This window comes from Carassius carassius, chromosome 2 (assembly GCF_963082965.1).
Source record: "Carassius carassius chromosome 2, fCarCar2.1, whole genome shotgun sequence".
In the NCBI taxonomy this organism is placed as follows: Eukaryota; Metazoa; Chordata; class Actinopteri; order Cypriniformes; family Cyprinidae; genus Carassius; species Carassius carassius.
In genome coordinates, this window is record NC_081756.1 from 26,623,215 (window position 1) to 26,645,546 (window position 22,332).

The window sequence follows — 22,332 nt, forward strand, 5'->3', positions numbered from 1 at the left end:
TCTCACCTAATGTGTGTTGACTAAGCTGTGCATGGATTTGGACTGGAAACATGTATCCACTCGTTCTGTGAGAGCAGTGCACTGATCGACCTTGTAGGCAGGTTTGGACCTGAATAGGACCCTGTTGTATGTTTGGGCTTTCTTATGAATGAATGGACTAGAAGTGAAAAGGGAAAGGATAGGAACAATTAGGTACTGTCTTGTCAGATTTTTTAAAACTAATGAGAAAGACCTGAGAGGAGATGCTGAGCTGTCTCTTGCTGGAAAGACCTTGTTAGTGTATTCAGGGGTTTCAGTGTGGTGACTGGAGCTCAGTGCTCTAATCACTAGGTTGTTTGTTTCAGTGGCTAGTACAGGTGTTAGGAAACACTTACTCTGCCTCCTCTTTGTGGGGAAGTTGTGGCCTAGTGGTTAGAGAGTTTGACTCCTAACCCTGAGGTTGTGGGTTTGTTTCTCGGGCCGGCAATACCACGACTGAGATGTCCTTGAGCAAGGCACCGAACCCCCAACTGCTCCCCTGGTGCAACAGCATAAATGACTGCCCACTGCTCCGGGTGTGTGTTCACGGTGTGTGTGTGTGTTCACTGCTGTGTTTGTGCACTTTGGATGGGTTAAATGCAGAGGACGAAATCTGAGTATGGGCCACCATACTTGGCTGTATGTCACTTAACTTTACTTTTAGGTGCATTATTCAGTCTGTAATAGCATAATTTGTTTTTTTCTTTGAAGTATAAACACAATAATTATGACTTAATATGTAAAAATAAAAATAACAGTTCATACTGAGCTGGTGTATTGAATGAGCCTGGATATGTGTGTGGATGTAGACGCATCTCTGATAGGTCCATATTTTTCTCTCGGTCGGATAGTTGGACAGAGTTGCCCCTCTTGCATTCCAGCTTTATGGGCCCATTTGTAACAGAGTTTTAAATTTTAGTGCAACGTGTTCTGTGGGTATGTTCTCTACAGCATGGTGAGCCTTCCAGTTGCTTCACGGCCAATCAAACACATCTTAAACATGCCCAGTAATTAGCACTATACAGTTGTACACAATTGCATTGTGTCTGTTAGGAATAAATTATGCATGAGTTAATTTATGACGTAATTGAATTTAATAAAAAGTTTTTTTTTTTGTACAGCAATAAGGGTTACATGCTGCATACTTCCATACTCTGTTAAAGAAGTCCTTGCTTCCTGTTCAAACATTTTGCAAATGGATTAAATATGAAGCTGTTTTACTCAAGATGCCTTCAAAGTAGATACAAAGATGATCATTATCAAATAATGTCTATCACATATGAGGATTGATATCTAAATGTTTTTTTTTATTTTTATCCTTTTCACTAATATTTAGAAATAAAAATGTAATAACACATCAACAATATAAACAGCAAGCTAATGTAGTTTAACTCATTACATTAAAAGTCCATAGATGTTGCCATTATTTGATATGGCTGTTAACACATTCTCCGACAAGTGTAACAACATATACCCTATTTGTGTTGATAGAGAAATCCCATTCTTAAGCTCAAAATGAAGTGACGTATGGGAATCATTGATAGTGTGGGTTTGTGCATGTATTTCAAATAATTGTTTTCCATTTTGCTTTAAAAGTCCACCTGCGTTTTGTCTGAAAAATGTTCACAGGATCATTACGTCATATGTTTTCATGCATGAAACTTCATAGCAGCACACTGAGAGGACCATTCTAACATAAAATCACTCTGAAGCTATAAGATCTAATGACCCCATTTATCTCCTGTCTAGAAGAGGACATCTGTAAGCTGTACTGCATTGCTGAGGACTTTGATTTTTTCTTCGCTATGTCCAGCAAAGTCAAAGATGGGACATCTTGCTCAGACTACAAAGGAGGCGTGTGCATTGATGGGATATGCAAGGTACGTGAGGACGTGATGATTCTGATAAGGTCATACTTCTAGCATCACCTTTACCACAGATTTAACATTACTTTTTTGCATGAGAACTGATTGACATATGCCCAATTGGCTAAACTTTCATTTTAATAACTTTTCCTGTGCAGCCGGTGGGCTGTGACCAGGTGTTGGGATCAAAGGCTGCTTTGGATGCCTGTGGCATGTGTAAAGGAGACAACTCCACCTGCAAGTTCTACAGTGGCCAGTACACCCTCCAGCACAGAGCCAATGGTAAGCTTGTAGAGCATGTTCCTTTCATACCTTCTGATCTTGTCCAACAAATCAATATTTTGAATAGAATAACAGGCTTCAAGAGAAAGAAACAAGGAGTAAATCATTATAAATTAATAGAAAAATGTCTAAAGCAATGGTTCTCACCTGAGGTATTTCTTCATTTTGCAGTTCATTTTGCAGTATCAGTGTTGAAAACAGTTGTGCTGCTTAATATTTTAATGAAAACTGTGGTACATTTTTTCGAGATTCTTTAATCAATGGAAAGTTAAATTTTTTTATTTTATTTATTTATTTATTTATTTATTTTTTAAATAGAAATATTTTGTAACATGATAAATACTTACAATTTAATACATCATTTCTCAATAAAAAAATATATTTTTTAAATGAAATCTTACTGACCCCAAACTGTTGAATCTTTCACAAATCTGCATTGATTTTTGGGATTGAAAACTGGAGACAATTAGGTGGTATTGGATTATTTTTATTTTATCAAAATAGTTTGAGAACTAGTGGTCTTTAATAAAATATAATAAAAGATCACAGAGACTGAAATAAGAGAAGAAAAATTCCTTGCAGTATAATTATGTCTGACACTTTATAGCTCCTATCCTCAGGCTTAACAGAAAACTTCAATGTATTTTTTAGAGCACTTACACAGTGAGATCTCTGCAGTCTGGCACCTCATCGCTCTCCTCCAACAGAAGGAGGTGATAATGTATCAGCTCAAAGATGCCTGTTCCCTCTGGCCTTTAAAAATGCAGAAACTGCAAAAGTGAGCAGATATGGCAAACCTGTTTTCTCTCTTTTTTTTCAGAATATTACCCCATTGTGACGGTTCCTGTTGGAGCGAGGAGCATTAGGTTGCAAGAGATGGAGATCTCCACCAGCTATCTGGCTGTCCGCAGCCTGAAGCGTGGCACCTACTACCTGACGGGAGATTGGACGGTGGACTGGCCTGGCAGGTTCCAGTTTGCAGGCACTACGTTCAACTATCATCGCTCTTTCAACCGTCCTGAGATCTTATACGCCACAGGCCCCACTAATGAGACCCTGCTCTTTGAAGTGAGTCACCCCGTACCCATCCAGCCTTACAACTGTTAGCGAATTAGCCATGACAGGGTCTTGGCAAGAGTGCTGTGGCCATTTGGTCAGGTGAAAACAAGGCTGAGGGACAGTAGGTGAGTGAGAGAGATGAGAAACAAATGAGGGAAATGAGGGGAAGGGCAAACCCCTTAGCCCTTCCCCTTTAAAAAAGCGTACATTTATGTGTCTTTTTGTTGTCTTTGAAGAGAATCAAGACACCCCTACCCCTTCACGTGAACGCGCGAAATGGAGGGGTAGGGGTGTCTCGATTCTCTTTTGGTTGGAGGGGAAGGGGTATGGGGAAGGGCCAGATAGCCCTTCAAACGAAGATTTTTCGGGACCACACTTCAAACATATGGGTATGAATTATCTCGGAAACATGGCTGCTACAGCGAACAAAAAGTAAAAATGTAAGCTTTTTTTTGGCATAAATAAAGATTTTAATGAAAAGTAATCATTTGTTTTATGTTACATTCAATTGTGAGTTCATATTAATGGTCATGTTACTCAAAGAAATGTTTGCAAAAAATTGCTAATATTTGCTAACGTCACATCATTACAGACTGCATGATAGTGCCACAGCATATGTCTGATCAGGGCGATAACTGCCGTAGACACTGATGGGGGCTAATCCCCCCAATAATTAGAAATCGCTATACCATTTTCTCAAATATTGCCTATTCGAGAGAGAGAGAGAAAGAGAGAAATGTAAGTTGCGTGTATTCGCATCTGTGCGTTTATCTTTTTAGAGTGAGTTTACTTAAAAACAGCGATTGTATCCTCTCGTCGCTGGAAAATATAATGTAGCGATTCAGTATTTAAACTGTATTTAATAAAAGTCATGGGGCAGCATTGACAAGTTTATTTCCTCCTGGATGTGTGAGCTGCGCGATTTCCGATATGTGTGTGTGTCAGTAAGCAGCTCATTAATACAGAACGATAATTAAAGGAGCATTTCACCCGTGGGAACATTGATCTTCATTGAAAGTGGGTCATATATGTAGTCGAAATCTATTAAAACTTTCGAATTTGGTGCCTTTTTGACCGAGTTATTACAGAAAGTAACTTTAGGGCTCATTTGTATGGAAAACCACAACTCCCACAATGCAACACATTTGCACAGCTCCACAAGCCACTCCCACTAATCCAGAACACCGCTGTTAGGCGATATTATCTACAAGACATTGAGGACACAGTTAGCGATGTATGGTATTTACGTGCCACAGTAGTAAACAATGCCACAGTAAGCTTTTTGTGCGTTAAAAAAGGTACTGCACAAACAGTTTACAGTTGACGTTACGTACCTTATTAACCGGGAATCATTTCGTGATAATAATGCTTGAAGAAATTGTGTACATTTCACGAAATGAATAATAAATAAAATTGAAACACCTATTTTACAGTTAGACGTCCATTTGTCCCTGCAGGCTTCGGCTGGCGTTTCCTATGTCTCCAGGACGCCTCTGTCCATATGCGGGGCGAAACTAGGATGGTTCACAACGCAAACATCCGTGTCCTTGTCTGCCTCTGACATTTCTTCGAGGAGAAATTGGCATCTTTCAAATTCTTGCAGCAGACGGACTCTAGCTCTGTGTCTGTAGGCGCACAACGAGAGCACAGGCACCACCAGTCCGCACCAGCTCGAGCACGCCCGGGCTCCTCGGACGCGACAGGCAGGTCTCCGGCCTCGGCTGCAGCCGCCGCCTCCTGTTCCTCCATCAGCCTCAGCTGCTCTGCGCTATATTGTGGCTCGTATAGATAGCCACGAACATCTGTTTCGAGCAACAGACTTTGAAAATCCTCTTCTTCCATATCATGAGTTGTTCCTCCAGCCATTCTCGAAAATCTGACTCCATAGGCGCTTGTTAGCTTAGCTACATAGCTTCCAAACAAGATGGCAGATTTTCATTTTCGTTTCTGTAAGTTTAGTCCCACCCACTGATCTGTAATAGGCCTGTAGGGTGAGTGGGTCCCACCCCCTGGAATAATAATAAGCTAGTGTCTGTAGTCTCTACACTTTTCAATGAATTTTGACTTCCTGCTTATTATGACGCAAAATGACGATTTTTACATCATAATAAGCAGGAAGTAAAACACTTAAATCCTTATTTCTCCCATCTCAGGGAAAAACAAAGGAAAAATCCATGATCATTATAATATATGACTGGGTTTCTAACAATACAAAGCTAAATGCAAATGGGTGAAGTGATCCTTTAAAGTCTATAATGCACACCAGCACACCAGTCAGTATATGTGTGTATTGTAAGAGCTAGATGACAAATGATGGCATGTGACGTCATGGTAGTGGTGTCCCAATTCTTAGGGGAATATTTTCTCCCCTACCCCTTGACACTCTGTTTCAAGGGACAAGGGGAAGGGGTAGGCGGAGGGGTAGGGGAAGGGGAAGGGGTATAAAATAGAATTGGGATTGGGCCATAGAGAGAGAGACAAAAGAGAAGGGACACAAATGAGTCAAACGGGCAGACTAATGCCTCTGTTTGGGATTAATTGCAGACCAGAGCCGATGTGGTCATTGTGACTTTCATTTTCAGTGTGTAGAGATTCAAGATCAAACAGTGCGACAAAGTGAATGGCACTAAGCTTTGAACTCGCTGCACTGTGTGCTGTGCTAATGGGCAGCACAGGGCACTGCTAACATGAAGGGTGATGAGTATGGGCTCAGATGTTCCTTTGAGGTTAAGTCATAGTAAGAGGGCTTCATATATCTGCACAAATCTGAATCAGGGATAAGGGAGATAATTAGATTTCAGAAGAACCATTTAAACCTATTATCGCCATTGTGTTGTGTTGTGTAGATCTGTGGCCAGTTGCATAAGCTTAGCCTCTATGTTAAGACGGTGTCTTCAGAACCAGTTTGACCAACTTAGCAGTTAACAAAGGGGTAATCAGTCTAACATTTTGGAATCATTTTGGATCTATGTTTTTATGTAACCAAATGTAAAAACTGTTGACCAGTCTTAAAGAACAAAATCAGATGACTAACTTTTAAGACTAGTCTAAACCTTTTTTTATGCAACCAGCCCCTGTTCTGTGGGCTGATATCTAATGTTAAGCTTGCTATTGGAAAAATAATTTTCTAATCCATGATGCAGCAATATCTATATATTACAGTTAGAAATAGGTTTGTTACCTCCAGGCCAAGAAAAAAACATGTGAAAACATAAAAAAAGCAGCTTTGCTTACATTGAGGTAAGGAAAAATTAATAAGATCTTGAAATAATTTTATATCAAGCTCACAAGAAATTTAGTCAAGATTTAAAATTGACGTTATGTTATGTCTGTCTATGTTATCACAGTTTAGAGAATGTTAAATCATGACTGTGACAACACAAGACTAAAATAAACCCACATAGCATCTGGCCCAGATCCATGCCAAACAATCAATATACCCTCGGCCCAAGTGCTGCAAAGAATGATGGCCCTGAAGTGGCCCAGAACTAGATTAAAGACAAGGCCAAACATGGGCCATAACCGGCCAGAATCTCAGCCAGTTAATCACCCTTAACTGGCCCTGAACTGGGCCAAAACCGGTTTTATTATTGGTGCCAATTCTCAGCCTTAAGTAAACCAGAAACCCCAAATCTGAGCTGCACCTGAGCCTTATATAGCCCAAACCCAACCCAGACAGCAAGCAGTTTAGGCCGGATCTGTGCCAACAATATGTTGCTGTCTGGGAATACCGAATCTTAATTATTTCATATTATTGCATTGTGTATTACTATAATCGCCATTATTCATTTTGTGACATGCTTTGGTCCCAGACAGCAACAGAGTGTTGGCCCAGATCCGGCCCACATCTGGTCTGCGTAAAATCAATGCGGGCCAGATGTGGGCCGGATCTGAGCCGAAACAAACTATGCCAATAAAGTACATTAAACTGAATAGAAAATCAGACTTAAACCTCACAAATCATGTAACTGTGCAATAAAAAAACGTACTGCATTGATTTTTCTATTTATTTTTATAAAGAACGAATCAACCAATAAAGAGTGTGTGTATAAAGTATACAGTCAATAAGAGAAACGTAACAGATAGACACATGTAACTTAATCATAAGAATTTATGATAAGGGCAGTACCACAGTAATCCAAATGATGATGCATTGCAGTTGCAGTCTTCTCTGGCAGAATATAATAATAGTGCAAGGAGCAGGGCATAGTTTAAGTTGTTAAACATTGAAAATACTATCCCGATCCACTCCGTCAAGGCGCGTGTTTCTCTTTCAAAACACGCATCACTGGAAACATGCAATGTCGCAATCTATGACGAAACCAGCGAGAGCCAATGAGCGTTTGATATAGCTGTCATGTGATGAATGTGGTTTGAATTTGGATCTGTTCCTCACACCAAGCATCACATGGATACAGAGAATTTAAATAAAAAATAAGATACTTTAATGATCATTTTATTTAATGCTTGTGCATGACAGCATACTAATAAAAAGGATGTGCCCCATAGTAAAACAAATAAATATTACATGATAATGGTTAAATGATCTCTCTCTCTCTCTTTTCATGTAAGGATTCTAAGATTATTTGTACCAAGAATACTAATATAAAATTTAATATAATTATAATTAAGTGCAGTTTAATGCAGTTGACTGATTTGCTTAGTTTTGAAATGATAATTTTCATTCTGTTTTGACTTGCCATTTCAAAGACTACACTTTAACAATACTACACTTCATTAAAATGTATGTGATCATTTAACCATTATCATGCAATATTGTATTTATCATGGGTCACATAATATGCTACCAGATCATAGCCTGATTTGGGCCACATATCACCTAACTAATCTGGCCCACACTCCTCCCACCAACAATCAGCCCTCATATTGTTTGCCTGATCCACGCCGTGCCATCATTGCCACACATGGCCCAGCTCTGGGTGAAAGGGTACATGCCATTGCCGACAGGAGACCAGCAGTGCCAGCTTGAGGCCACATTTGGGGCATGTCTGTTTGCTACGTGGGAAGGATAATGCTGTAGCATCAAACAATTCAGTATTTATGCTGCTGTCTTGTAACCATTTATAATCTATCTTGTAACCATCATAAAGTCATTGTAAAGTTTGAATTAATAATTTTGACTACAAGAAAGAATATCATGATGGCATGCTTGGATAACTTACCAGTTAAAATAAATCCAGATCCATTATATCATACTTCCGAATTTCTTCAGCCCACATGCCCTCTCTTCATTACATTTTTCCCAGGGTGGGTGGTGGCAGCAGAGGTCTGATTTGCAGATGAGATTGCATTAATCTCTCTAAGTATGCTCTGTAATTTCAAAAAGAAGAGTAGGGTACAGAGAGATTAAAAGATTTTTGCAATTGAACTCAGTAGATCAGAAAGGCTTGAGGTCGCAATTCGAGGGAAGCAGCTGGTCAATTATGCTTGGCTGGATCTTTTGATTTAATGTAAAGTATCAGCTTCAAGACCCTTACTGAACGCTTAGGAAAATGCATTTTGAGAAATGGGAACCAAGCAGTTCCTTTCAAACTTGACATGCTTCTGATTTAAACTCTTTTTTGGGATTTTTTTTAAGTATTGACATTCTTGTGGTATGTCTTAAGAGTGTAATGCCAGTCCAGAGTGATTCATTTAGATGTGATCCCATTCATCAGTCTTTCATTCACTTGTTTCTTCTTGACAGTAGCTACACTGCTATGCTTCTAGCCAGGGCACAGATGGATTTTTGTGTAGTAACCCTATACTGGGAGTGCTTGATAATGAATCTGTCCTAGTAGTCCTGTAGTTTAGTAATTACCCCAGATTTTCCTTCATTATTCAGAATGTCTGGAGCGAAAGAGGGGCATCTAGAGCTAGGAGCAAATCAGATGAAGCTTTCATTGCAACATAAAATGAAAGACGATGCAAGGAAGCATCAGAAAAATAGCTTTTACAATATTTGGATGGGGAAGGTTGTTTTGCATGTTGAATTGATGTTTAAAAATGTGGTTCTTGTTGCATATGTTAAGACTGAAACTCTAGACTTCCTATATCAGAGCTCAGACATGGTGCAATGGACTCATGTTGGTCTTGACCCTGGATCAGAAGAGGTAGAGTTTCCCCATGTGTTGTATCCATAGTCAGATGGCTAGCCGGATCACAGATGGATCAGAGACCTCCTCCTGAGCCTGATTCTGGAATAGTTGCTCTGTGTTCAGTGCCAATTGTAAATCTGGTCTTAGAACAGGTTAGCATGCAGGGTCCGATTCCAGGGCAGTAGATTCAGTCTGGACACTCAGAGGGAGACTGAGCCAAGATACAGTATGTTAAAAAGTTTGCTAACTTGCCACTGTGTTTCAGTATACTTGTTTTACTTCCTCTGGAAATCCTCCAACCTTCAAATACCACACAATATCTTCTGTTGTTCTGTTGATAGATTCTTTCCTCCTCTAAAGGTCTGAAGTTACTTTCAGTTTGTGGTTTTATCTTAACATTCACCTGCATCTCATTGAACATTAACAATCAATTCACATGAGTTCATACCTCTCCATCTGTAATGTAAAGCATGTATTCATGACACTAAATTGAACAGAAGTTTGACTAGTAAAGATCTTGGATAGTTTTAGCTAAACCGATAATCTGACAGAGCGTTGAGACTGGTTTATTGTGGCTGATTTAAGCATAATCTTCCCACATCAGCAGCAGCCTGCCATAAACTTCCTATTCAAAACATTAATTGAGGGTAAATCCATAGTAATTAGAGGATGGGTGGCATCTTCCTAATCCACTACTTAACTTCACACTCTTACTTAAGAGAAATTTGGGCTGCCTTGCAATTACCGTTGGCTTGTGTAAATACTGCTGCAACTCTCCAGTGACCCTTAAGATTCGATCCTTGTTTAGCTCTACATATAGTTTAGTGGTTTACCAGTTCCAGTGAATTTGGTGTCATTGCATTTTTTTATTATAAACAGTCTGAGGAAAATCCCAATGTGGCAAAGTCTGAGTAAAAACAAAGGTCCTCTTCTTGTCGGAGAACTTTTCCACTCCATTAGAGTTATCCTCGGTCTGTCCTCAGTGGCCTTGGGCACAGATTTAGTGTGGAACTGACTGAACTTCCTCTGAGGTCTAGTCTCACATGAATGAGTACAAGATCTTCTCCAGGAACAGCCACCAAAAATTTTAGCACACAGGCCTACTAAAATGTACACATCAATGTAAATCTAGCTGGGAAATAAAGTCTCACAGTACACCACTATAAAAAAATATTCTGATTCACCCAACCCACAATTTGGTCCACTTGTGCCTTTTTTCCAAGATGACAAGCTTCAGTTCAGACACATATACCGTCTAATTCAAGCATCCCTCCAGATCAGCATCACCAGGAGCTGTGGTATCATCCCTCAATCCCAGTGGAGCTACAGCCACAAAACAGCAGCAGACACCCTGGCAGCTTCTGCCTTGCTGGAATATGAGAACATTAACAAGAAAATCAGCATGTTAACTGTTCGTTGTGTAAACAACTCAAATCATACCATTGCATATTCAAACTAACAGATCTAGATAATGTGATTGGAGTTTGACTTTTTTCTCATTATTAAGTGCTTGACAGAGACAGAGGTGATGCATGTGTGTATTTGAATCCTTCATATATTCAATTGTTGTTTGTTTTATGTCCGCTACTGTTCAAAAGTAGATTCTTATGTTCACCATGGCTGCATTTATTTGATTAAAAATAACATAGCAACATTGCATTTCACAGTGAACTGAGAATTTTCAGCAGCCATTACTCATGATCTTCCAGAAATCATTCTAATATTTGCTGCTCAAAAAACATTTATTATGAGTTATTATCAATGTTGAAGAGGTTTTTTAGGATTCTTTTATGAACAGAATGTTTGAAGTATATTTAAAATAGAAATATCTTGTAACATTTTAAATAAAATAAAAAATAAAAATTTTTTCATCAATTTAATGCATCCTTGTAGAATCAGTATTTAAAAATATTACATTTCTGTCAGTTACTTCAATATTTTGAACAGTCGTGTATACTTGGATAGACAGAAGCCTGTTGCTTGATTGTTTTCACCAACCTATGTCCATCTCTTCTCCTCCACAGGTTCTTCTTCAGGGTAAAAATCCTGGTATATCCTGGGAATACACTTTACCCCATCCTGAGAAGAAGCACAACTACACCTGGTCTGTGGTGCGCTCCGACTGCTCGGCGTCTTGTGCTGGGGGTGAGTTGATGCTGTATGTACAGTAAATGTTTGCTTTGTTGACTCAAGTGTGAGAGAGAGCAGAGTTTCTGTGGTGGTGTGGTGGTGAGGAAGGAAGCGTATGTGTGTATTTGTCCAGGTCCATCAAACACACCTTTATGAGCAAAAACAAAAAGGGGCCCCCCCTTCTCACAGATCTCTCAATCTAATTGGCTTATCTCTGTGGTAGCAGCTCCTCCATTCGCTGTCAGTCGTCTGAGTGATGGTGGCAGACAGACAGCACTATGACATGTCCAGAGCACAGATCTCTATCTGCGCTCTCACACAGTTTCATTCATGCTTGTCTTTAGAGCCGACCTCTGGGCCTCTCACACTGACAGAGGCCCTGCTTTGTTTGCCACAACAGAAGCCACACAACAGTACTGCCGTTCATCCTGAGTTCCAATAATCCCTAGAATGACTATTCAAGGACAGTGTGCTCCAAGCTTTCCTTTTCAAAGGATTACTCAAAGGATGCATTAGTTTATCGCATGATAAAGTCATATGTTAGGCTAGGTTAGAGAGATGGATTTCTGCAAAATGTCCAAAGAGAGTAGTTCTGTTTACACTTCTCTGTATCTATCTATATCTCTTTCAGGTCGGGTCTCAATGAAAGCCATTTGTTTGCAGGATCACAACATTCAGGTCAACTCTTCACTCTGCAATCCTGAGACCAGACCTGTGGTTGGCTCTCACCTGTGTAACACACAGCCCTGCCCTGCTTAGTAAGAGTCTGTGTGTGTCTGTGTTTGTGTGTGTAATTCTGAATGTGTGTCTGAATTTTGCGTTCCATGCATGCTTCTCTCCAGCAGAGTTGGACACAAATTAGAATTTAAGAATTAGCTCCATTTCAGTCATTTAGTTCAAATTTGAATTTTTCACACCCAACACAGTAGCTGAATTGGAAGTTAAATTGGAAAAATATATAAAACCTGCACATAAGACTTGAAAGACTTTTTAAACTTCTTTAAAGTCATGATATAATGGAAGTAGCATCATATCATAGTATGCATCCTTTTGAGATTAGAAAAAAAATTGTTTGGTAATTGGATGGAGGCAAAAAAATAAAATAAATATTGACGTAAAAAATAAAGTATGAATGATTCATGCACAGTAAGATCAATAGTCTTTACCAAACTTCCCTTTGTAGTTAAAAATGTATTATATTTATTAAATTTATTATATATAAATTAAAATTATATTTTGATTAAACTGCCTTAATTTCAAACCTGTTTGCTACTTTCATTTAAATACAAACATTTTAATGGAATTTAAAACCCATTCTTAGTTTAATTTTCTGTGGTACTCTCCAGTGCTATTGGTGGGCAGAGTGCCCTGGTATGTCTGTCTTTAATCAGCTGTGGTGACTTTAGCACGAGCACAACCCAGCTTAAAGCTCTGAGAAATCACGTTCTTCCTTGGGTTCTTTTCTCTGTTTCATTCCTTAAAGAAAACAGGATTAACATAGCCTCCAGACAGGGACTGACTGCACCCTCACTGCCCAGCTCCAAGCCACAGCCTGCCACACATGCACCTCTTAAATTATACAAACTCAAACCCACATACATACACACACCAGCTTTCACAATAAGGCATACAGACACATACAAATACTAGTTTCTTGTTCTGTCTTGTCTTTTTGTTGACTACAGTGAATTGCTACTCAAATATTCCAAGAATTGAAACGTACTCGGTTACTAACGTAACCTCGGTTCTCTCTAGAAGAGCGAACGAGTACTGCGTCTTAGCTAAGACGCTACGGGAAAAGTCTCTTTTCACGAAATACTGAAGCAAAAAAATTATCCTTAATTTTGTATTTTTGTAAAGCGCATTTGCAGCAGTACACAGCCATAGGCGAGACGGCTCGTTCGCTCATTGGCTTGTTCTGCGGCAACTGCACAGCCTTTCGAGCGCAGGCTGATGCAACATCAGACCAATAAGGGCGCTTCACGCCCTTCTTGCCACTTCCCGCCGAAACGGGTGTGGCCCAACCTATAAAAGGAGCTTGAAAAGGCTGACTCACCTGATTTATTTCATCGCGAAGCGAACCAGAGTGAATCGTACGCACGGCAGAGAACGCAGTACTCGTTCGCTCTTCTAGAGAGAACCGAGGTTACGTTAGTAACCGAGTACGTTCTCTTACGAGAGCTCTCTCGTATTGCGTCTTAGCTAAGACGCTACGGGAACCCTATGGAAAACGCTGTGCGTGCAGGGATCACACACCAATAAACCTGAAGCAACGCCCAGGATTTACAGTGCACAGTCACCTGAGGGACTCACAGAGAGTCCAGGACAGGAAGGGGGGAAGCCCTCCGTCCCATATCTAGCAGCATCCATAGATGCGGCAAAATGACATCACACAGCCGAGGCAAGGCCTGACCAATGTGGCAATGCGGGTCTTACGCAATACTGCCCATATAACAGTCAGCAGCGCATAACGCTCACGAACTCAGAGTTCCCTTCAGGGCCCTGATTCGACTATACCGACAGCAGCCTTGCTTGCAAGGCGGGAACCTGCAGGTTATAGAACCTGATAAATGTAGACGGCGAGGCCCAACCTGCCGCCATACATATATCCTGCAAGGAGATCCCAGTAGACCACGCCCACGACGAGGCGACGCCCCTTGTGGAGTGTGCTCTGACACCCAGCGGGTTGGTTCTTCCAAAGAGGTGCTACAAGCAGTATTGAACATCTTGTTTCTCCCACCCGTTCTATCACCTGCGGAAGGAGGGAGACGAGAGGGAAAGCATAAAGCGGGCAGCACGGCCATTTCCGTGACAGCGCGCTTTCGTTCTTGGAAAAGAACGCGGGTCAGTGAGCGTTTTCGTGGGACGCGAAGAGGTCCACCTCAGCCCTGCCAAATCTCTCCCACAACAGCCGGACTGTTTGCGGGTGTAGAGACCATTCGCCCGTGGGAACCTTGCCTCTGGACAGCCTGTCTGGACCCAGATTCTGTAGACCAGGCACATGCACTGCCCTCAGCGAATGCACGTTGCGCTGAGCCCAAACCAGGAGGCGTTCCGCCAGCCTGTACAGGTTTCGGGAACCCGAGACCGCCCTGGCGATTTATGTAGGGCACCACAGACATGTTGTCTGAACGGACTAAGACGTGGTGGCCCTTGATTTGGGGACAAAAGCGCATCAGCGCGTTCTCCACTGCCAGCATTTCCAGACAGTTGATATGATGGAGCTTTTCCCGTTCTGACCACAGGCCAAAGGACGGTCTGCCCTCGAACAGCGCTCCCCATCCCGAAGTGGAGGCGTCCGTCGACACCATCTTCACATTCGAGGAAGTCCGCAGGCTTACACCTGATTGGTACCAGCTGTTTGCTGTCCAGGGTTTCAGGGCTGTGACACAGCCCTGATTGACCTTGAGACGCAGTCGGCCAGACACCCACGCTCTGCGCGGCACCCGCACCTTCAGCCAGAGTTGCATGGGGCGCCTGCGGAGCAGGCCCAGCTGCAGAACCGGAGATGCTGAGGCCATGAGACCCAGCACCTTCTGACAGTGCTTGAGTGAAACGGTCGCGCCGCAGCGGAGAGAACTCGCTGCGTGCTGAATGCCCAACGCGCACTGTGGTGACAGCCGCGCCGTCATGGAACACGAGTTCAGAACTATACCCAAAAACAGAATCGTCTGACTGGGGTTCAGCGAACTCTTCGCCCAATTGACACTGAGACTCGAGGTGATCGAGTAAAACGGCCCTGTGCTCCACGAGCTCCACTCGTGATCGAGCCATAATCAGCCAGTCGTCCAAATAATTCAGCACTCGCATGCCTCTGAGAGGAGCGAGCACTGCATCCATGCACCTCGTAAACGTACGAGGAGCCACGGACAAGCCGAACGGCAGGACTGTAAACTGGTATGCCTGGCCCTCGAAGGCGAATCTCAAATATCGCCTGTGACTTGACGCTATCTGTATTTGAAAATACGCGTCCTTCAGATCTATTGACATGAACCAGCCCCCTCTGCGAATTTGCGCTAGGAGCTTCCTGGTCGTAAGCATTCTGAAACTGCGTTTCATCAATGCCTTGTTCAGCTGTCTTAGATCCAGTATGGGCCTTTATAATGCCTAGCACCCAATCCGAAACCCCTGGAAGCGCTGACCATGCATCTGCATGAATGGCTAAGGGCTGGATGCGAAGCGCGCTCTGTTGACTGGGCAACGGCGGCGCTTGGGTGCGCTGCACCATGGGCGTTACGCCTGTGGCATTTGAGGCGGGGAGCGCGCTGATCACAGCGGGCAGATCGCTCGTCCTCGACCCCATCCCGGTGCTTAACCGATTGGGGGAGGGCTGAGCGGGTCCCGTGGGACTCGTGATGTCTGCGAGTAACTGTGGGCTGCAAGCGTGCACATTTACCACTTTCGACTCGCTGTCTGCCTGGGCAGAGCGTACGTGCACAGGTTTCGTTTTTACAGAAACCACGCGCCGTGTGTGACATAGTGTATATGGGCACTGAGGAGTGGGCACGTTTACTATGTGGCGCGTGACCGATCTGAGTCGATCTTATGTGCGCGAGCCCTGTTTGCAGGGCTGTGCTCACATGTGGAGATGGGCACTGAGGAGTGGGCATCGTCACTACATTTATAGCACCATCGGCCGTGGCCGGACGAACGTGCACGGGTTTCTTTTTTACAGAAACCACATGACGCGTGTGACATAGTGATTGTGGGCACTGAGGAGTGGGCACGTTTACTATGTAGTGCGCGCGATCTACTTGAGTCGCTTTTATGAGCGCGAGCCCTGTGTGAAGGGCTGTGCTTACATGTGGAGATGGGCACTGAGCAGTGGGCATCGTCACTACATTTATAGCACCATCGGCCGTGGCCGGACGAACGCGCACGGGTTTCGTTTTTACAGAAACCACATGACGCGTGTGACATAGTGATCGTGGGCACTGAGGAGTGGGCACGTTTACTATGTAGTGCGCGCGATCGACTTGAGTCGCTTTTATGGGCGCGAGCCCTGTGTGAAGGGCTGTGCTTACATGTGGAGATGGGCACTGAGCAGTGGGCATCGTCACTACATTTATAGCACCATCGGCCGTGGCCGGGACACCAGAAATTACACCTTTTCGGGAAATATCTGGGTAGCCGTGATAACGGTTTCTGTGTGCAGGCAAGCGGGCAACCGTACAGGCTTGCACATTGCGAAAGATGCTGAAACAGTCACAATCCCTGGAACTGAAACAGCGGTGCACTTAGGTGAGAGTTCGGCCGCGGCAACTCGTACACCGGCGCTTTCCTAGGATGGCTTCGGGGCTCCCGGCCTCACTGTAATCCTTTGCCGCGGGCCTGAAGTAGCCATCGTGAGTAGTGCAGACGCAGCGTCATGCAGCGGGCTTTAGATGGCAACACCGCTTTCGTCCGCCGTCCAGCAGAGGGTGGACAAAGGTGCGTCACTATCGCCTGTTCCACCGGCGGAAGTGACTGGTAGTTCCTGTTTTTTGCATCATCCAGTGTGGAGAATGCTAGTGAGACAGACGAACGAGTTCGCGCTGAATATGGAGCGTTCCAAGCCTTTGCCACCTCTTCGTGAAGCTCAGGAAGAAATGAGGCGGGCTTTGAGAAGTACGCTCATCCGAAAGGAAAATACCATCCAGCCGGGAACGAGAGGGGGGCGCTGGTGCTCCTTCTCGATGTCAGCTCGTCTGCTGGGCTTCTGAGCAGAAGGCGCGAGATCCTTGGAGCTCGCCCAGCCCTCACTGTCCGAATCTAGTAGAGAGCGCGTGTCCTCTTCCCCCGACGCGGCCCTGAGATCGACTTCCTCGGACGACGCGGCGGCAAACAGCGGGCGCTGCCCATCGGGAAGCGATGCAGGGGAGGCCGGTGAAGCAGGGCGAACCGGCGAGCTCGGTTGAGCTGAAGACGGTTCCGGAATCCGCTGGAAGCGGCGCTTTTACGGCGCCTCAGCGCAGCGGAGAATGCAGGCTCAGAGAAAAAGGCCAGGCGAGTCCTCCGAGTCACCATGGCAACAGCCCGCAGTGAGGGCATCCGGCGTCAGCGAGCGCGAGTGCTGCATGATCTTCACCCAGGCAGGAGAAGAGATGAAAAATCAGGTGAGTCAGCCTTTTCGAGCTCATTTTATAGGTTGGGCCACACCCGTTTCGGCGGCCCTTACTGGTCTGATGTTGCATCATCCTGCGCTCGAAAGGCTGTGCAGTTGCCGCAGAACAAGCCAATGAGCGAACGAGCCGTCTCGCCTATGGCTGTGTACTGCTGCAAATGCGCTTTACAAAAATACAAAATTAAGGATAATTTTTTGCTTCAGTATTTCGTGAAAAGAGACTTTTCCCGTAGCGTCTTAGCTAAGACGCAGTACGAGAGAGCTCTCGTAAGAGAACCATATTTATTGAAGTTTTCCACTATATTCACAGTGTGTGTTATGCGTGAAAAGGATAAGTGTTATATTTGGAGATGAGGAAGATAAATGGGTAAAAACAACTTTCCATAAGTTGGCAAATTAATTTGATAGACACGTTGTACGTGTATGTGTGTGTAAAACATGCTTAGTGATCTTTTTGCAAGGAGAAAAGAGAGAAAATAAAGCAGGAACCATCTCACAAGGGACCCTGGGAAAAACATTCTCAGTCTAGGTGTCAGAAACCTCCTTGGGGCTCTGGAGACTATGAAAGGAACTGCTCAAACCAGCCTTTCTCTTGGTGTCTCAAAGCTGAAGTCAATCTGCCGGTCCATCTTCCTTTTGAGAGTGCTGCTGCGATTCCTACAAGAGCAACACTCAACTTGACTTGATTTACTGATCTCTTACCTTACAGAAGCATCTACATACCCTGCATCCCTCACTTGCCAGAGTGAAAGGCATTGACGCACCATTCTAGAAACTGATAACAAATCACCCCTTCCTGGCTTTCTTCCCTCCGTCCTTCTTGCTCTTTCTTTCTCTTTGGCGTTACATCGTGTGAAATGTTGGCTGCGAATGATTATAATGTGCGGGCTATGGAGAGGCAATGTTAAAAGGGGAAATCAAGACCATATGATTATTTCCTTACAGCAACAAGCTCTAACCAGTTTGGCTTGTCCCATTCAATGCATGACAAATAGTCCAATAACAGTGTAATTGAAAACAACAGCAGGGTTGACAGGAGAGTAGCGTGTCTGTGGCGGTGCTGGGTATGTAGAGACAGACTGCACTGGTTCCTATCACTCACCACCAATGTGTGCCTGTAACACCTATGACACTTTAACGTGGTGAGCAGAGAGGCTTTGATTACCAGCAGAGATGACCAGTCATCCTAGACTCCTTCTGTTGGTGTCACTGCTCAATGACATCACCACCCTGTGGGTCACACAGTAAGTTAGTTACTGTCATACCTACACTGGAAAAGCTACTAAAGGGATAACTGCTCCAAAGATTTGAATCTATCATCATTTAGTCTCCCTCATGCCATTTTTTGTTTTGTTTTGTCTTTAGTCCTCATTTGTAAGGCGCTTTGGATAAAAGCGTCTGCTGAATGACTCAATGTAAATGTAAATGTGAACCTGTATGACTTTTTTCTTCTTCTGCAGAACTCAAAAGAACATATTATGAAAAATGTCTGTTTAGTCAGTGTTGTTTTTGGACACATTTACTTGCATTTATGAATATCTTCAAAAAAAAATAGCTTCATAACATCTCATTTTGTGTTCTGCGGAAGAAAGAATGTCAAGCAGGTTTGGAACAGCATGAAAGTGAACAAATGATGACAGAGTTTTCATTTTCATCTCTTTTTAGAGCTTTTCAAACCTAGGTATGACAAGGCATTACATTAAATCTTAAATGGCCTTCTGCTTTTCTTCTCTCTTCATGAGATTCCCAACATTCAGAATGGATTTAATTTTTTCTCTCGATGTAGCTCATATTGTAAGTGGGTTTATTGTTCAGACAGACAGGTCCTAAATACCACAGTTACTAATGACCTTCCCCACTGTATGCAGAGCCGAGTCTGTTTCTCTCCATACTGAATGACATCACGGCCTCAAGATATCGACTTCAGACTCCCGGAACATTATTTGTTTGAGGCTTTATGTGCTTTGATTTATGACTCCTGAAAAGAGGAAAACTAAAAAAAAAGGTGCAGGAAAGGGAAAATAAATATCCTTTGGAAACACTTCCAGAAAAAGTATGGGCATGCATTCAAAACAGAAGAGCAAGACAGAAGCTTCTGCTTATGTTTCCAGCAAATATCTTCAGTGTTGACAGGTCTGCCCATGTTTTATTATGGAGCAAGAGAGACCGCATCCCTGTGGGGATTGAGCATGTCTAGCCAGCAAGGAATCGAGCACTAATCTCCGTACTATGGCCTACAGGACTCAGTCTGATGACTTGGTTCCGGCTGCATATGCTGGCCTGCTGCTTCTGTGAAGTGTGGAGCGCAGTGACTTCAAACACGGGCTGGGCCCAGAAGCGGCCAGCTTGATTTGTTTCCTAAAATGTCATGAAAAGATAAATGTGCATGCCTTAAAGACTTTTGCAGTGCCCTCTGAATATTTCTTCTTTTCTTTTGTTTTGTTAGTTTTGTTGCATGATTGTGTAATGCTTTTCTGTTCAACTGCCATTCTTCTAGTGCAGATTTTTTTTAACAGACTTTTGTCAAATTGACCACATTTTTTACTGTTAAAAAATTTGGGGTCAGAACAATTTTTTTGTAAAGAAATTATTACTATTTGTTTTTGTATTCAGCGACGATGCATTAATTATGCATTAATAATTGCATTAACGTGCATTATTAATAAAAAAGCAACCGCTGTTGATAATACATTAATGATAATAAGAAATATTTCTTGCACACCGAATCAGCATTTTATAATGATCTTTGAAAGAAATTGAAAGGCTTTGCTATCACAATAATTAATTAATTTAATAAAATAGAAAACAGTTAGTTTAAATTATAATAACATTTCACAATATTATTGTTTTACTCTATTTAAAAAAAATAAAATTATTGCCATGGTGAGCATTAGAAACTTTCAAAAACATTTAAAAAAATGTACTCACACTAAACTTTTGAACTGTGTGTACATGATCACCCAAAAAGACCAAAGATGACTGTGTTACGATCGTGACCCAGTAAAACACAGGGAGAGAGAGATCCAAGAGCAGGTATGTTTATGAGGGTAATCCAAAACGTAATCCAAACAAGCTGAGGTAAAAACCAGACATAAACCAAATAAACAAACACAGAAGGGACAGGAAGGGAACAGGAACTCGGAAAGCGAGGAACGCGGGAGACGAGAAGACTGGGTAAGACAGGAAACGTAAAGACACGTAAGGCAAGGACTCCATATAGACAACAGGAAAAGACTAGTAAATATAGGGAGGCTAATGACTATTAAATTAAGGCACCTGGTGCAATTAACAGGAGTGTAATTACTGTGATGAAGGGACAAGGCTAGTGGGAATTGTAGTGCCTACGGTGAGGTGCCTAAGGGGAAGTGAGCCCACTAGTGGACACCCAGGGAAACAAAGATCAGGCAGCATGACAGACTGTAATGAATAACAATAAAAAAAATTCCAATATCATACAACCAAACATAGCTAAAGTGGTTAGAGCACATGCTTTGGTCTGTTTAAAGTTATATTTTTAGCATAAAAAAATAAAAAATGTCACGTGGGTTTAGGAAAGTACATGGTTCTCTTAGTGCTCTTAAACGTACAAATGCTTCCAAACCCAAACCATTCCTCAGAGAGCGCTAAAAATTCAGCCTTTGTCCCACGGTAAGACCAACTGTAGCTTAAATTTCATTGAGTGATTTGGAACAAGTATCTATTATGGGTGCATCATTCTGGGTAGACATGGAGAAAATGGTAGCGAAATAGGATCGTATCCGTAAATGAGAGGCAGTCCACAGTATTGACCCCAAGGATATGTCTTCTTTAATTGTATGGCTTGGAATATGCGAGTTATTGAAAGATTCCAGAAATACAAAATGTAAAAAAAATGCCAGCAGTGGTTTGCAGTGAGGCACGGCAAGGCAGCTCTTTGACCAATGAGACATTGTCATTTATGTGGCGAGGAGAGGACGAGGGGGAGAGAAAATAGTTTCTTCTCAGAGTTGCAGTCTGAGGACTGGAACCAAGCTTCTCTGGCAACTAGTGATCATTTTTACACCTTCTTTTTCTTTTAGACATAAATAAACTTTCAAGTTAGTCTGTATTTTATCATGTCAATATCCATTATCTAAAGTCAACACAATTTCAATTATCTTTAGTCCACAAAAATAATGTCTTATTTGATGGAAGTGTGGAAAATTAAACCAAAAATACACATATTATACACTACTGTTTAGGGTCAGTAAAAGTTTTTTTTATTTTTGTAAAAAAATTATATTTTGAATAAATGCTGTTTGAACTTATTAATCCTCACAGAATGATGAAAAAACTATTATCCACAAAAATATTAAGCAGCACATCTGTTTTCAGTATTGACAATAATAACATCAAATCTCTCTTAATACATCAGAATTTTAGAATGATTTGCAGAATGAAAGCTGAAAACTCAGCTTGTTGAGAAATCTCAGCACTGTTACAATTTCACATACAAGCACAAAGTGTCCAAAGTCTAATTTGATATTTTATAAGTATTTAGAAAGAAGGCATTGATTCATGCCATCTGTTGTTAATCATATTGCTTTAGTGAAACATTTGTAGTGTCTCATTTACTTGCCATCAGATTTTTATTGTGTAATATTCTGTAATGTGCATATAGTGCAGAATTAGAAATTGTATTTATGAACTCAAGATGTCTGCACCTCTTGATGCATCTCTAACATTTCAATTCTTAGGCTGGGAACTTCATTGTAAAGGATAAGTGCATGTTTATATATGCCCATATGAGCCCACAGGA

The 22,332-nt window shown here is 42.3% G+C and overlaps 1 protein-coding gene across 3 annotated transcripts in view; it reads left to right on the top strand.

The window, feature by feature from the left end:
• LOC132107730 (A disintegrin and metalloproteinase with thrombospondin motifs 18-like) overlaps positions 1 to 22,332 on the top strand; it is a 70,409-nt gene that overhangs the window by 39,914 nt on the left and 8,163 nt on the right. For all 3 annotated transcript variants that reach the window (XM_059513912.1, XM_059513903.1, XM_059513909.1), the window contains 5 exons: positions 1,768 to 1,898; positions 2,042 to 2,165; positions 2,986 to 3,233; positions 11,347 to 11,467; positions 12,084 to 12,210. In XM_059513912.1, the coding sequence (XP_059369895.1) occupies positions 1,768 to 1,898; positions 2,042 to 2,165; positions 2,986 to 3,233; positions 11,347 to 11,467; positions 12,084 to 12,210 (751 nt within the window). The remainder of the gene's footprint in view (positions 1 to 1,767; positions 1,899 to 2,041; positions 2,166 to 2,985; positions 3,234 to 11,346; positions 11,468 to 12,083; positions 12,211 to 22,332) is intronic.